Here is a 12,502-nt window from a genome sequence, read left to right as displayed (position 1 = left end):
ACAGAGACTGTGCAAGGGAGGATAGCTTCTCCTCACCTCCCTTGCTGGCTTATGATGAAAATGGCTCAGTAGGCTGTGACCCTTGCCTCTAGAGAGAGAAGGGCTACATGGAGGGTCATGGTGAGCCTCTGAGGCTAGTGAAATCTGCCAGGAAACGCGGGAGCCACAGAGACAAGGACAGAGCTTTGTCACAACATACAAGTTTGTTTGTCTCTTAGCAAGGAATGGCCTTTCCTTATAGAAGCATTTGGTCTTAAAATATTTAATAATTCACCATCTGAAGAATGGATTGAACCTATGACTAGAAAGTTTAAACACTTCCATTTCAAAAGGAAATTAATCATCAATCAGTGCAAAAGCATGTCTTTGTTTTTCCTCCTTAGTATTTCCTTTCCTATGATTACATGGATTAGAGATTTGATCACAGCCATTATTACATATTTCCAGCCAGCACCATTGTTTTGAGACCCAAAGCAAAATACAAGCAAACAGCATAGTACTGTCTTTGTTAATCATTAGCATGTATCATATCTATATTAGCTTTCACTCTTCTTAACAGCTTTTCCTGGGATCTAAATTATGATGCAATCTAAATTGGCACTGAAAATTCAGTTTAGTGGGATTTGGGATCCCAACTCTTCTAGGGTCCTTTGAATAATCCCTGTCCTAAATTGTAACCTGTTGTTTCCCCCTAATTTTTTTCTCTAAACTGGGTCTCTTATTATATTGCTTCTGGCACTCTAAAAATGATGGTATAAGACTTAATGTCCCTCTCATCTACTTATCTCCTACAACTATCTCCATTCCTTTTTGCATTCATGCACTTATTCATTAAATGCCTTCCTGCTCTCTGTCTCCAAAGCCATCCCCTTCTCATCCAAATCCCTCCCAAAGATCCTCTCCTTCCTTAATCTCCACACAAAGTGAATGAGTAAACAAAATCCTAGCCATTCATTCCCTTCACTGCCTTGTTTAGATTTTACACTCTTTGAGGCAGGAACTGTCTGTGTTTTGTGTCTTGTACAGCACCAAACACATTATTGGTGATTAAATGAAAACAATACTATCACATCAACCAAATGCAAATGTCACTCACTACAGTTCCTTATTTTAATCATCAGCTTATTCTCCACCAATGGAAAACCATATACTCACTGGCAACAATGGCACTTTAGAGTACAAGGCGTCTTTGGCTCCTATCTCACCAGGAAGATACTCACCGATTCCAAAGCACATGCTTGTAGAGGATGATTATACCAGGTCAGATATCTTTCTTTATATATTGCCTTTGGTAATGACTGCAATGCATATTAACAACAAGGGGGAAGAAACACAAGCTAAAATAAAGAATGGGTTCAACAATATTAAATAAGTTAGTTGTATTCAAGTCGGCAGGGCCTGATGAAATTCATCCTGGGGTACTTAAAGAACTAGCCAAAGCAATCTCGGAACCATTAGCGATAATGTTTGGGGATTCGTGGAGGACAGGTGAGGTCCCAGAGGAATGAAGAAGGGCAAATATAGTATCTATCTTTAAAAAGGGGAACTGTTGACCAGTCAGCCTAACTTTGATACCTGGAAAGATACTGGAACAAATTACTAAACAATCAAATTGTAATTATGTAGAGGCTGTTATAAAGAGGATGGTGATTGATTGTTCTCCATGTTCATTGAAGGCAAGACAAGAAGTAATGAGCTTAATCTTCAGCAAGGGAGATTTAGGTGGAGATTAGGAAAAACTTTCTAACCATAAGGATAGTTAAGCACTGGAATAGTCTTCAAAGGAAGGTTGTGGAATCTCCATAGAATCATAGAATATCAGGGTTGGAAGGGACCCCAGAAGGTCATCTAGTCCAACCCCCTGCTCGAAGCAGGACCAATTCCCAGTTAAATCATCCCAGCCAGGGCTTTGTCAAGCCTGACCTTAAAAACCTCTAAGGAAGGAGATTCTACCACCTTCCTAGGTGGTAGAACCTCCATCTTTGGAGGTTTTTAAGAACAGGTTAGACAAACACCTGTCAGGGATGGTCTAGGTTTACTTGGTCTGGCCTCAACACGGGACTGGACGAGATGACTTCTCAAGGGCCCTTCCGGCTCTACCTTTCTATGATCCTATGGTAAATAACAACAATGGAGTATTTGGTGCAATAAATGGACTGACCTTATTATGTGGAAATGAGACAGCAGAGCTTTACCGTTGAGTTGGTTTTGAAGCAGATGGTGGGGGGGGCGTCCTTTCTTTATATCCTGTATTTCAGCTAAGTGTTGCTGCTGAGACAATTTATATTTCATTCTTATTTGAAGGGTGGTTAGAACATTGCTCACCCTGCCATCCTCTTTTTAAAGCTACTACAGAGATGAAGTATATGAAATGAGTTCTCATTATACTGTATAGTATGACAGAATGAAAATTGTACTTGTTTCCTTCAATATTCTTCTATTTTCATAGTTTCATAGCTTTTCAGGCTAGATGGGACAATTATGACTGACCTGCACACCACAGGATAATAACCTCAATCCAGTAATTCCTGCTTCAAGCCCCCAACTTCTGTTTGCTTTCGTTGTGTGTTTGCTCTTGTATGTCTCTAAGGTCCCTTCAGCTACATCACTTGTGTGGCAGGTGTATTCAAAGGGCTTCATGGCATTTGTTTTTAACAAAGGGTTAAAGTGTGGGAGAAACACACCTCCTCCCCCTAGCTTGGATAAAGGAACAGCTTCCTGCAGTTCTCTCTTTTCCTTGGCTGAGTGTGCTGAGAACTCCCTGCCTCTTTCAGTCTACTGTAGGAGTTTCACCAAAGATGAATTTAACCCAATGAGTTGTTTTCGTATAGGAGTTTCTTCCATCCAATTAAATATTTTTAGTTAACAGTTAAAAGATGTATTTCATCAAATTCTGGATCAAAGCTTTCCCTGGATCAATACCGTTTACATCATTTCTAGCTGCCTGTGTATTTAAAGAAAGTGATATTGTAACAAGGAATCCTGCATACCTAGTTCTTGGCAATGCAATATATGGGGCCAGATTCAGCCCTGGTATAACAGCATTGATTTCAGCATCCTTGTGCCTGGGGAGGGTAGCTGCACTAAGGAGGGCATTGAGTAAGGTAAAGAATCCACAAAGAGAGCAAGTAATGAGTTAGGGAGGCTAGGAGGCCACGGGGGATGCAAGAAAGGAATCCGGAAAGAGGAGAAAAGCCAGAGTGTGAGTGAGGAGGCATTTAAACAGTTGAAGCTATAGGCGGGATGGGGAGGGATTCAAAGAATGTCCCATGCTTTTCTCCATTCCATCTGTCCAGAAGGTTACACCCCATCCTATTGAATGCAGACCTATCCATGATGATCTGCTCAATCATCACCTCCATGCTTGATAACTACAGCTCATATCTAAGAGGGAAGTATCTCACCCTGGAAAAAGGGACTGGAGTGAGATGTTTGCAGCAACCTGCATTTTGTACTATTTGGGAAATGCAATAACTGGTACAAAACAAATCAGCTTGTCTGCTGAGCAGCAAGGGTTGCCGTGATTAGAGAACCCCACTGTTGTTCTCTCTGTATTGGATCCCGAGTGAATAGTGTTCAGTTTAGGTCTGGCACCAAAGCCCTCTTTTATATTGGCACTAGTAACCTGAGAGATTGGCTTTCTGTCTGCAGCAGTGACCTGCCATGACAAGCATATTTCATTGGAACCATAAAACTGTCATCCGGTAGGGAGAGGTTCATGAGTGTGACAGAACCAATCAAACAAAAATATCTTAATGCTAATCAAGCATTTACTCTTACCTGCTAGAAAGGAAGAAGATAATGTTGCCTTTTTTTTTAGAATAATTGTTAGCACTCAGATGCTACTGTGATGGGCAACAGTATGTGAACTTGGATACTGTTGTACAGTGCTCATAATTAGAGCTGGTCTGGAAGTTTCCTAATGGAAGTCTTTCATCAGACCCTGGGAGAGTCGCCCTCCCTATCGATGATGTACTTCTCAAACTGGCTAAGGCCCTTTGGAGCACACTGGCTTCGATAGCGCCTGTGGCTAAGCACATGGAAAAGTACTATTTCATTTCCATATGGGATCTGAGGGGTTTTTCTCCCATCCAGGCCCAAATTCTCTAGTTGTAACTGCGGTGAACAACAGAGCTTGGTGGGGCAGGTTTAAGTCCTCAAGGATAGGGACGGTAAATGAATGGATCCTCAGAGGCAGGAAGATTTACAGTTCTTCTTCCTTGTAGATGTGAATTGCTAACCAGCAAGCCTGCTGTCCAAGTAACATTTTTTTTAACTGAACAGCTACATCAAAGTTTGTAGACCAGCTGCTCAAGGTCTTGCAAGAGGAATTTTGGGCATTTGTCTGTGTTAGACATCATGGACACCTCAGCCAGAGTGATGGCTTCCACAGTCATCATGAGGAGAGCTTCCTGGCTGCAGAATTTGGGCATTGCCCCTAATGTCCAACAAGCCACTGAGGATTTGCCTTTTACAAACACTGTTCTCAGACAAAAATGGCAAGATGCTACTCTCCTTCTAGGTCTTCAGGGCTATCCTGTGATCCTTGGGGGGGTGTACACACCTGGTTTGTTTTCCTCCACTGTTCCTGGACTCCTTACAGTGGTGGTTGCATCCAGAGAATATTTTCCAAGGTGTCCCCTTTGTCTGGTCCTCACCAGCCAAGCTGGTGATTACTGACACCTCCCTGATGGGTTAGGGGGCACTCTATCTTGCTCTGCTGAGAGGTGATCATACTGTGACAGTTCTGCATTGAGGAGACTATTACTCTGATAGCCATTCACTTGCCTGGGTTCAGAATCATCTTGTGGACCATCTCAGCAGGTATTTTTTCCATGAGTGGTCCATGAAGACAGATGTCCTCCAGGTCATCTTCACAGCTTGGGGCGTCCCGACAATCGACCTGTTTGCAACAAGGGACATCAGGAAATGTCATCTGTTCTGCTCTTGAAGGGGGCTTCAGACCAGGCTCACTGTCTGACGCTTTCCACCTCTGCTGGCAGTCAGCTCTCCTGTACAGCTTTCCCCTGATCCCAGTCATCCCTCAGGTCATCCTGAAGCTCAAGGTGTATCGGGCCAAGCTCATTCTCATGGCCCCAGCATGGCTGAGATAGTGCTGGCTCTCCAACCTTCTCACACTATCTATTCAGCCTGCCCTACCGCTTCCTCCCCATCCCAGCTTACTCACTCAGAACCAAGGCCACACCTTGCATCATTCACTCAGCTCTCTGCATCTCACAGCGTGGCTGCTGCATGGCTGAATGAGGAGGAAGAGCAGTGTTTGGCAGCTGTCCAACAAATCCTCCTTGACGCAAACCCTCCACTAGGATGCCCTGTTCAGCTAAATTGAAGTGATTTTCATGTGATCATTAGCCTGCCTACCCTGGCCTCTATCCAGGACATTTTGGAGTACCTGCTGCACCTTCAGTCATTGGGGCTTCTGTTTAGTTCATTGAAAGTGCATCTGGAGGTGATATCAGCATTTCATCCCCCTGTTCAGGGAAGATCAATCTTCTCCAGTGCCATGATAGCAAGATTCTTAAAATCACTCCTTTGTCTACATCCTCTGGTCCAAGAGCCAGTTCCTCTGTAGGATCCTAACTCAGTGCTAGTGGCCTTAATAGGACCTCAGATCAAGCCCCAGGCATCTTGTCTCTTTCTGCTCACTTCGGAAAACTGCATTCCTGGTAGTGATAACATCTTCAAGGAGAGTGTGTGATTCACAGGCTCTAATGGCAGAATCTCCTTACACACAGTTCTCCAAAGACAAAGTGACTTTATGACTGTATCCAAAATTTTTGTCTAAAGTGGTTTCTTGGTTTAATTTGAACGAGGTGGTATGTTTACCTGTGTACTTTCCTGAGCTGTTTTCAACTCCAGAAGAGCAGCATCTCCAGACGTTAGATATCAAGCAGTTCCTAGCTATTTTTCTGGATAGAACTAAACCTTTTCATGCTTCACCTCATTTGTTTGTGTAATATGCAGATCACATGAAGGGTCAAGTGGTCTGGATAACATCCTGCATTAAGACTGAAGCTGTTTCATATGCAGCTATGCCTCCTCAGTGGATGTGAGCTAATTCAATGAGGGTGCATGCAAAATGCATAGTGTTCCTCAGTCACCTTCCTATATTGGACATGTGCAGGGCTCCTACATGGTTGTCGATACATACGTTCACAAACCATTACGCCATAACTGCATCTTCCAGGGTTGATGCAAGCTTTGGTAGAGCGGTCCTGCAGTCCTTGTTTAGGTAGACTCCAAGCCACACCTCTTGTGTGGTTACTGCTTGTCAATCACCTAAGTGAAATACACAGTTGAATCAACTCAAAGAGGACGAAACAGTTATTTACTATAACTGTTCTTCTTCGAGATGTGATGCAGAAATGTATTCCATGACCCACCTTCCATCCCCTCTGCATCAGAGTCTCATTTCTGGGTGTTCCATGAGAAGGAACTGAGGGGAGCACTGTCTCATGTAGCCAGGGGTGCGGTATGGCCAACAGGCATGAGTGCCGCCCCTCTATGGGTACTGCTAGTCAAATTTCTCTGGCTCTGGTGCACTGGGTGTGCAAACACCTAAGTGGAATACATGTCTGCATCAGATCTTGAAGAACCACGGTTACAGTAAGTAACTGTTTCTTTTCTTTCACTTTTTCATTGTCATAATATTTCTGTTGTATATTTTAATGCAATGTGAATAAAGCAAGAGCAAAGGTCACCTTGAGGCACCAGTGTAATGATGTTGAATGTTTTCCTTTTTCTGTGCTTTGTTTAGTTTTGTACGGTAGCATGATCCAAAATGGCACCAATTAAGGCACAATTTTATTTTTTACACATATTCTTGTTGGACACTAAATATTAAATAGTGCCAGCAATGGTGACTTTGCAGTTCTCTTCCTGCATATTTTGTCCTTTATGGTATCGTTGTCACATTTTTAGATATTAATAAAATAACACAATTTCACGCTAGTGGACTATGTGACCAGAAGTAAATAAGACACATGCCAGTAACTATAACTACCAATACAATCTTTAATATTGTGCAGATATGTTGTTCTTTAAAAATGCTTCCATTAAGCTAAAGAAAAGACACAATCTGGCCCTAATTTTTTTTTTTTGGGGTCATCAATTACTTTGAGGGAACTGAAAATCACTGTTTGCTCTCTCGCAGACATCTGGCTCCCTATTTTTAGAAAATTGAATGTACCTTCTAATAAATTCCATAGTTCTCAGATGTTCACTTTTCCTGCCTTTAATAAGAGAGATGGGCAGAAGAGTCCAGAAAAATAAAGGACTCTTGTGTTGTGTTTTACCTTCTTTTTAACGTCTGAAAACCAGTGTGTCAAGCTGCTGTGCTACAGCTGACGTAAAATTCACTTTAACGCTTAGCTGTGGCTAGATATTAAAAATTCATGAAAAAAGCCATCTGAGTTGCCTGTTTTGCTGTGAAATGCATGTTTGATTTCTTTTTATATGTAGCTTTGTTCAATAACATCTTTGTTAAGCGGAGAATGCTGGTTTGGGAGCCGGGGGAGAGGGAACATTACACTGAAGGCTCCAGGGAATTTTTCTCTTTATTGAGAGTGGCATTGCACAGCCATTTCTTGTTTCCTTACATAAGCTACAAGACATAATTTATCAAACTGTCTTGTAGAATCAACTTGAATGCTGTTTTAATGCACAGGTTTGATTGTTCATAATTAAAATATGATCACTAAATGTATAGTATAAAATCTGTCGTATAACCATTTTCTGACAATGTTGTGGTCTTTAGTAGAGCACAAAAATAAAGCAGGAAAAAAGACTTGAGGATTTCGGTAAAGAGAATCTGCAAACTCTTCCTCAGGGATCTTGAATGAGTTGACTTGGCCCATCTATTGAAAAAACACTGCACATGTTTTTAAAGGGTATATATCGCTGAAGGGAGTTAGCTGTACTTCCTATTAGCATTATTCTTGAAGAAGCAGAATCAAAATTCATATTTCCTAGGTGAATCAGATCAATGTGTAATGTAGACAGTGTTTTCATTTAATGAATTCTATAACATCTTTTTGACCTGGTCTTGCAATATGATGAATAAAAAATAAATAGAATTGAGCTGATACAGTTATAAAAAAATATGATGCATAATCAGTCCCTTTGAAGAACCAGGGTAGGATAGTCTGAAGCACCACTTTGTCTAAAACACAGCATATCACCTCTCCCAAATACATGGGTAAACTATGTATCACTCTAAATATAGGCGGGGCTGGTAGCACTGCCTATTATTAAGGTTGCCTGACGCTTCCAATTATAAAACCAGATTATGAGTTTATTCTAACTGAGTCAAACTTTAACAGCTCGGGTAGAAATTTTCCATGCTAGGTTTCTGCATCTAGCTGTTTTTTTGTTTTGTTTTATTTTGTTTTTTTAATTTCACCTAAAACAGTTCAGCCATTTCTGAGAATGGCTGAAAGGTGAAATGTATCGTTTTGCCTGTGTTAAAAACGTTATGGTGATTGACAAGACTAGTGCTCCCGTACTTTGGACTACAAGGACTTTAAATTTGGCAAGAGGGTGGCCTTTGTTTCAAGGATATGCCTCTTGTCATTCCTGTGAAAAGCCACCCAAATTTGCAATTTGCACATGCTCAGGAGAGACTAGTTCAGTTTAACAGTTATAATCTCTGAATAATCTGCCCTTACTGAGCATGCTCATGCCTCTCGCAGCTCCCAGTACTGACCTGCCTGCACATGCACCATCCCCACAGAGTAAATGAGCATCCTCAGTCCCAGAGTTACAGGGGTGAACCTGGACTTTCCCTGTAATTGTTGCTGCCCAGCTGCTCCCCATCTAGGTGGGACCAGACACTGGAAATGAGAGCAGGAAGCCTATGACTAGCTGGACAAGGAGATTGAGTCTGGCACAAGGAGCCAGGAGTGGGGAAGAGACAGGCCAGGGCCAGGGCAGAAGGGATCAAGCTTGGTAGATATTGGCAGAAGTCTGTGCCCTCTAGACATACTCCCCTCCAGAGCCTGGAATGGAACCCATAATTCCTGAGTCTCACCATTCCTCTGCTGTCAGCAGATTGCTGTGAAACCAACGGAAAAAGTGTGTCTCCCATTCCCCTCTAGTGCTGATTCACATAGAGGATGACAACTAGTACTACTGTCGCTATCAGTTACTTTGCTAATTCAAGTGACAGAGATTTGTGCGATGGATGTAAAGATTCCAACCCTGCTAATGGCCCAGGTGGGTGTTAATATGATGCCACATGATGAAATTTCTGTTGTTTCAATTTTCTTTTTAAATATCTCAGAAAATACACACAAAAACTCTGTGTTAAAAGAACATTATTAAGGCTCTCAAGTCAAGCATTGAAAAGATAGGAAATGCCAGAATTAAGGTTGTCTTTGCAACTTTAATTCAGCCCCACGTGCATGTGAATTATGATACAGTCTGTATTTTACCAAAAAATGACAGCTCATATTTCTTAACAGTATCTTAGAAGTCAGTTATTTAAATGAAGCATGACGTTTATTATATAACCGTTTTACAGGATTTCATATGTTTGAAGCTCAAGAATGATCTTAAACTAGTGAATTGTTTCTTTGTCCTGGGATTTAATATGCCAAACCCAAATTATTTCAATTCGTAATTGTTAAACATGAATTACCGCCTCTCTCCAAATTAAAATGGATATTCAGCTATTTTCAAGGAGTCAAACCCTCAGTGTTCCAAAATAATTTACATTGTATTAAAAATGTAAGCCAAGATTTTCAGAAATGGTTGCCTTGATATATCTGATTTTTCATATATTAGACTTTTACAGTTTCCCTTGAGTTCAAAGGAAGCTGCTGGATGTTCAGCTCTTCTGACAAAATCAGGCTTTAGAACTTTAGGCTCCTATTTTGAATATCATAATAAGACAAGTTTATGGGGATGGTATATGAGACTGCCTACAATGACATATAGTTGATCTGCGACTGCTAGCAGCAAATATCTCCAATGGCTGGTGATGGGACACTAGATGTGGAGTCTCCGAGTTACTACAGAGAATTCTTTCCCACGTGTCTAGCTATTGGGTCTTGTTCACATACTCAGGGTCTAACTGATCACCATATTTGGGGTCAGGAAGGAATTTTCCTCGGGGTCAGACTGGCAAGACTCTGAGGGTTTTTTACCTTCCTCTGCTGCATGGGTCACGGGTCACTTGCAGGTTTAAACTAGTGTAAGCGATGGATTCTCTGTAACTTGGAGTCTTTATATCATTATTTGAGGACTTCACCCCTAACCTCTGGCTGAGTTACTGTATTACAGGAGTGGGTGCGTGAGGTTCTGTGGCCTGCAATGTGCAGGAGGTCAGATTATCCAGTAAGTTCTTGGAAAGTATTGGAGACAATTTTTTATTTCAGAAGGTGAAGACAGCTACTAGGGGAGAGGTTGTTCTAGATTTGATTTTGACAAAGAGGGAGGAACTGGTTGAGAATTTGAAAGTGGAAGGCAGCTTGGGTGAAAGTGATCATGAAATGATAGAGTTCATGTTTCTAAGGAATGGTAGGAGGGAGAACAGCAAAACAAAGACAATGGATTTCAAGAATAAAGACTTTAGCAAACTCAGGGAGTTGGTAGGTAAGATCTCATGGGAAGCAAGTCAAAGGGGAAAAACAATAGAAGACAGTTGGCAGTTTTTCAAAGAGACATTTTTAAGGGCACAAGAGCAAACTATCCCACTGCATAGGAAAGATAGGAAGTATGGCAAAAGACCATCCTGGCTTAACCAGGAGATCCTCAATGATCTAAAAATCAAAAAAGAATCCTATAAAAAGTGGAAACTAAGTCAAATTAAAAAGGATGAATAAAAACAAATAACACAAGCATGTAGGGACAAAATTAGAAAGGCCAAGGCACAAAACGAGAACAAACTAGCTAGAGACATAAAGAGTAACAAGAAAAAGGAGGGTAGGATTATAATTCAAAATGATCTGGACAAACTGGAGAAATGGTCTGAAGTAAATAGGATTAAATTCAGTAAGGACAAATGCAGAGTACTCCACTTAGGAAGGAACAATCAGTTACATTCATACAAGATGTGATAAGACTGCTTAGGAAGGAGTACTGCGGAAAGGGATCTAGGCATCATAGTGGACCACAAGCTAAATATGAGTCAACAGCGTAACGCTGTTGCAAAAAATCTGAACATCATTCTGGGATGTAGGATCAGGAGTGTTGTAAGCAAGACACGAGAAGTAATTCTTCCGCTCTACTCCACGGTGATTAGGCCTCAACTGGAATAGTGTGTCCAGTTCTGGGTGCCACATTTCAGGAAGGATGTGGACAAATTGGTGGAAGTCCAGAGGAGAGCAACAAAAATGTTTAAAGGTCCAGAAAACATGACCTATGAGGGAAGATTGAAAAAATTGAGTTTGTTTAGTCTGGAGAAGAGAAGACTGAGAGGGGATATAACAGTTTTCAAGTATGTCAAAGGTTGTTACAAGGAGGAGGAAGAAAAATTTGTTTTTCTTAACCTTAAAAAGAAGCAATGGGCTTAAATTGTAGGAAGGGAGGTTTAGGTTGGACATTAGGAAAAACTTCCTAACTGTCAGAGTGGTTAAGCACTGGAATGAATTGCCTAGGGAGGTTGGGGAGTCTCCATCATTGGAGAGTTTTAAGAGCAGACAAACACCTGTCAGGGATGGTCTAGGTATACTTAGTCCTGCCATGAGTGTAGGGGACTGGACTAGATGACCTCTCGAGGTCCCGTCCAGTTCTGTGATTCTATAATTAGATGATCATGATGGTCCTTTCTGACCTTAAAGTCTATGAGTCAATGAGACCATAGGAATTCTTATTTTTTCCACAACAATAAGACTATTGTTTTCAATTACTGTTTTCTTTGTAATCCATAATGTATTAGCTGGCAAATAGTATCTGAGACTAGTGAGTTTAGGTGCACAAAATTAGAAGCTGTACGCTGTACCATTCCTCTTAGTTCCTTCTGACTTCTGAATCACAACCACTATCTTCCCTGTCTTCAAATGATCATTGACAATAATTTGTGTTGGAATAGAAAATTCTGGCCAGGATGCTAGCATAGACCTCTGCTTTTACGTGCAGAACTGATTAAACTTGTTTTTTAAGATCTCATTTGAAACACACTCATATGGCACAATTACCACTTTTTCTACCTTCTAAGGATTAAGGGCGGAATCAGCATTGATGGGATTTGAACATGTGGTTGGAGTTTAGATGTTTAAAACCTGATGCGTAGATCACTAAGCTTTCTCCCTACAGTGTAGATAATGTTGATTGAAGCACAGAAAAATATACATGGCAGAATAAATATACCCAGAGTCTCTGGGTAATTATGCAGTTTATCAATGTGCATAAAGTATCTCTTTGGAAAACTGGAAGGAATCTAAATGCAAAAAAAGTGTTTAAATGGTCTTGTTAACAGGAGTGAGGCATTCCATGTATTCCACAAAGCACTAAAACATTGCTTCTCCCTTAAGCATATGTT

At 41.1% G+C, this 12,502-nt stretch overlaps 1 protein-coding gene across 17 annotated transcripts in view; it reads left to right on the top strand.

Annotated features, from left to right (window-relative positions):
• DLG2 (discs large MAGUK scaffold protein 2) overlaps positions 1-12,502 on the top strand; it is a 1,493,215-nt gene that overhangs the window by 1,113,433 nt on the left and 367,280 nt on the right. For all 17 annotated transcript variants that reach the window (XM_073336088.1, XM_073336081.1, XM_073336168.1 and 14 more), the window contains one exon: positions 1,122-1,260. In XM_073336088.1, coding sequence (XP_073192189.1) covers positions 1,122-1,260 — 139 coding nt within the window. The remainder of the gene's footprint in view (positions 1-1,121; positions 1,261-12,502) is intronic.

This window comes from Lepidochelys kempii, chromosome 1 (genome assembly GCF_965140265.1).
Source record: "Lepidochelys kempii isolate rLepKem1 chromosome 1, rLepKem1.hap2, whole genome shotgun sequence".
In the NCBI taxonomy this organism is placed as follows: Eukaryota; Metazoa; Chordata; order Testudines; family Cheloniidae; genus Lepidochelys; species Lepidochelys kempii.
Note: the sequence above shows the minus strand (reverse complement) of the source record. Positions and strands in the feature narration are given on the sequence as shown.